Source organism: Colobus angolensis, unplaced genomic scaffold (genome assembly GCF_000951035.1).
Source record: "Colobus angolensis palliatus isolate OR3802 unplaced genomic scaffold, Cang.pa_1.0 Scaffold2048, whole genome shotgun sequence".
Lineage (NCBI taxonomy): Eukaryota > Metazoa > Chordata > Mammalia > Primates > Cercopithecidae > Colobus > Colobus angolensis.
In genome coordinates, this window is record NW_012115209.1 from 27,269 (window position 1) to 30,233 (window position 2,965).

Below are 2,965 nucleotides of genomic sequence, written 5' to 3' on the forward strand. Positions count from 1 at the left end.
GGAAGGAAGGAAGGAAAGAAGGAAGGAAGGAAGGAAGGAAGGAAGGAAGGAAGGAAGGAAGGAAGGAAGGAAGGAAGGAAGGAAAGGAGGGTGAGAGGAAGGAAGGAAAGAAGTGATTATTATTCTAGGTGACACATGCTGTCTGTTTCTTCTGCCGTAACAAAATATCCAAGACTAGGTAATTGATAAATAATTGAAATTTATTTCTAACAGCTCTGAAGGCTGGGAGTTCCAAAATAGAGGTGTCAGCAAGTTCAGTGCCTGTTGAGGGCCTGTTCCTTATAGATAATGCCCCCCCTGTATCCTTATATGGCAGAAGGGCAAAAAAGGCCAAAGGGGAGAAATGGCTCCCTTACATATCTTGATGTTATTATTTTAGCAAGGAGAGAGCCCTCCAGACTTATTCACTTCCTACAAGGCCTCATCTCTTTAGTAATGTTGCATTGGGGATCATGTTTCAACATACAAACTTGAGAGAAGCCATATTCAGATCATAGCACATTTTTCAATGGAAGCATAAATATAATGTTGAGGAAATCCAGAGAAAGCAACATTTTCTTGCTCAAGGAGATGAGAAAGCGGGTATAAAAGGAGACAAAATTTGACCTATATCCTGACTGTAGTATTAGAAAAGTTCATCTTGGCCAAAAGGAGCAGTGTGATATAAAACTTGAAACCTCGTAGTGTGCTAGAGGCTGATGACGAGTGGCTATGCCTAGAGTTGAAAGTAGGGGATGTGAAGAGTGTAAGGAGTGATATGAATCATCAGACTGGAAACAGAATATGAGGGTCCAGGTCAATCCATTGGGACTTTATTCTATAGGACAGACAGGGAAGCCATTGAAAGTTTTAAAGTGAGAACGTGACATGTTTAGACATGTGCTCCTGGAAGTACCTACGGGAAAAAAAATCTTGACTGCGTATTGAGCCAGAAATACAAAGGGAAATACAGTATGTTAGCCTCCTCCTCTAAGTTTTTCTCAATTCAACCCACTTGACAAGGAACGTATGTCTCTAAAGAAAGATTGATGAAGACATTTAAAGCCTTTAGAAAGATTTTAATAAAGTGCTTGGCATGTAGCTGGTACTCAATAAATATTTGTTGAATACAGGGTGCCTGTTAAGATTTGATATTACGGGAAGAGTAAGTATGTCCATTCATTTTTTCAGCTGCCTATCCATCCATCCAATTATCCATTTATCCATCCACCCATCCATCCATTCATTCATGCATGCACCCATCCACTCATCTATCTCCTCATCCTTCCTGTGATTCACTGAACAGTTATTGCTTATTCTGTTTGTGCCAGTTATAGAGATAGTGTTTGTCACTGTCACAGTTACACATGAGGCGTAACAGATCTCTGTGTTTTCTATTTTCAGGAAAACGGATTTGTGTGGGAGAAGCCCTGGCCCGCATGGAGCTGTTTTTATTCCTGACCTCCATTTTACAGAACTTTAATCTGAAATCTCTGGATGACCTAAAGGACCTTGACACCACTCCAGTTGTCAATGGACTTGTCTCTGTGCCGCCCAAGTACCAGCTGTGCTTCATCCCTGTCTAAAGAAGAGCAGATGGTCTGGCTGCTGCTGTGCTGTCCTGCAGCTCTCTTTCCTCTGGGGCGTTATCCACCTTTCACTATCTGTGATACGTTTCTGGCCTGTCATCTCACATTTTCCTTTCCCTCAAGATCTAGTGAACATTCAGCTTCCACTAAGGAGAGTTTCCTATGTTTCACTGTGCAAATATATCTACTATTCTCCATACTCTCTAATAGTTGCATTCTGTCACATAATGCTGATACTTATCTAATGTTGAGTTATTAATATGTTATCATTGTTAAATAGAGAAAGATGATTTGTGTATTATAACTCCAAGGCATTTCTTCTTTGCATGTTCTAAATAAAAAAAAATTATTATTTGCTGAGTCAGTTTATTAGACCTTCCTTCTTTTATGCATAATGTAGGTGAGTAATTAAAGAAAACAGAGTTCCAGGAGGCCATGCTGGTTCTCAAAATGATGAGGACAGAAAGGACAAAGGGGAAGAGGGTAGGGAAGCTATTTTGCTGAGTGTTAGAGTTACTTGAGGATTGGATTTGAAAGTGAGAAACTGTGTCCGGGAGCAGTTCCAAACTGTAGGGAAATATTCAGAGGATTAGCCAAAGGGAGAAATGGATATTAAATGTTAGAATTCTTATATCCACATTGGTGTTCCTTTTTTTTTTTTTTTTTTTTTTGATACAAAGTCTTGCTCTATCACCCAGGCTGGAGTGCAGTGGTGCGATCTCAGCTCTCTGCAACCTCCGCCTCCCAGGTTCAAGTGATTCTCCTGCCTCAGCCTTCTGAGTAGTTGGGATTACAGGTGCATGCCACCGCACCTGCCTAATTTTTTGTATTTTTAGTACAGACAGGTTTTCACCGTGTTAGCCAGGATGGTCTCGAACTCCTGACCTCATGATCTGCCCGCCTCGGCCTCCCAAAGTGCTGAGATTATAGGTGTGAGCTACTGTGCCTGGTCTGATGTTAAAGTGTTGTTACTTTATCTCTAAATAAAGAATCAGATTACTTTTATTACTTCATGTTTCCAACTTAGAACAATGTAAAGAAGCATAAAAAAAATACGCTTTCATATTGCTGCTCATGTGCTCTGTCATGCTTCTCTCTTCAAACATGTACAAATTTATTTTTCTTTTTTCTTTTTTTTCTTTTTTCTTTTGTTTGAGATGGTGTCTCACTTTTGTTGCCCAGGCTGGAGTGCAATGGTGTGATCTTGGCTCACTGCAATCTCCACCTTCAGGGTTCAAGTGATTTTCCTGCTTCAGCCTCCCAAGTAGCTGGATTACAGGTGCCCACCACCACACCAGGCTAATTTTTGTATTTTTAGTAGAGACAGGGTTTTACCATGTTGGCCAGACTAGTCTTGAACTCCTGACCTCAAGTGATCCACTCAGCCTAGCCTTGCA

General features: G+C 40.7%; 1 protein-coding gene across 1 annotated transcript in view; it reads left to right on the forward strand.

Annotated features, from left to right (window-relative positions):
• The window catches only part of LOC105511807 (cytochrome P450 2C9-like), a gene marked incomplete at its 5' end in the record, with an annotated part of 16,138 nt that extends 14,464 nt beyond the window's left edge, over positions 1 to 1,674 (forward strand). Inside the window, one exon of the mRNA XM_011941997.1 lies at positions 1,384 to 1,674. Coding sequence (XP_011797387.1) covers positions 1,384 to 1,565 — 182 coding nt within the window. The remainder of the gene's footprint in view (positions 1 to 1,383) is intronic.
• Positions 1,675 to 2,965: the final 1,291 nt, after the last annotated feature.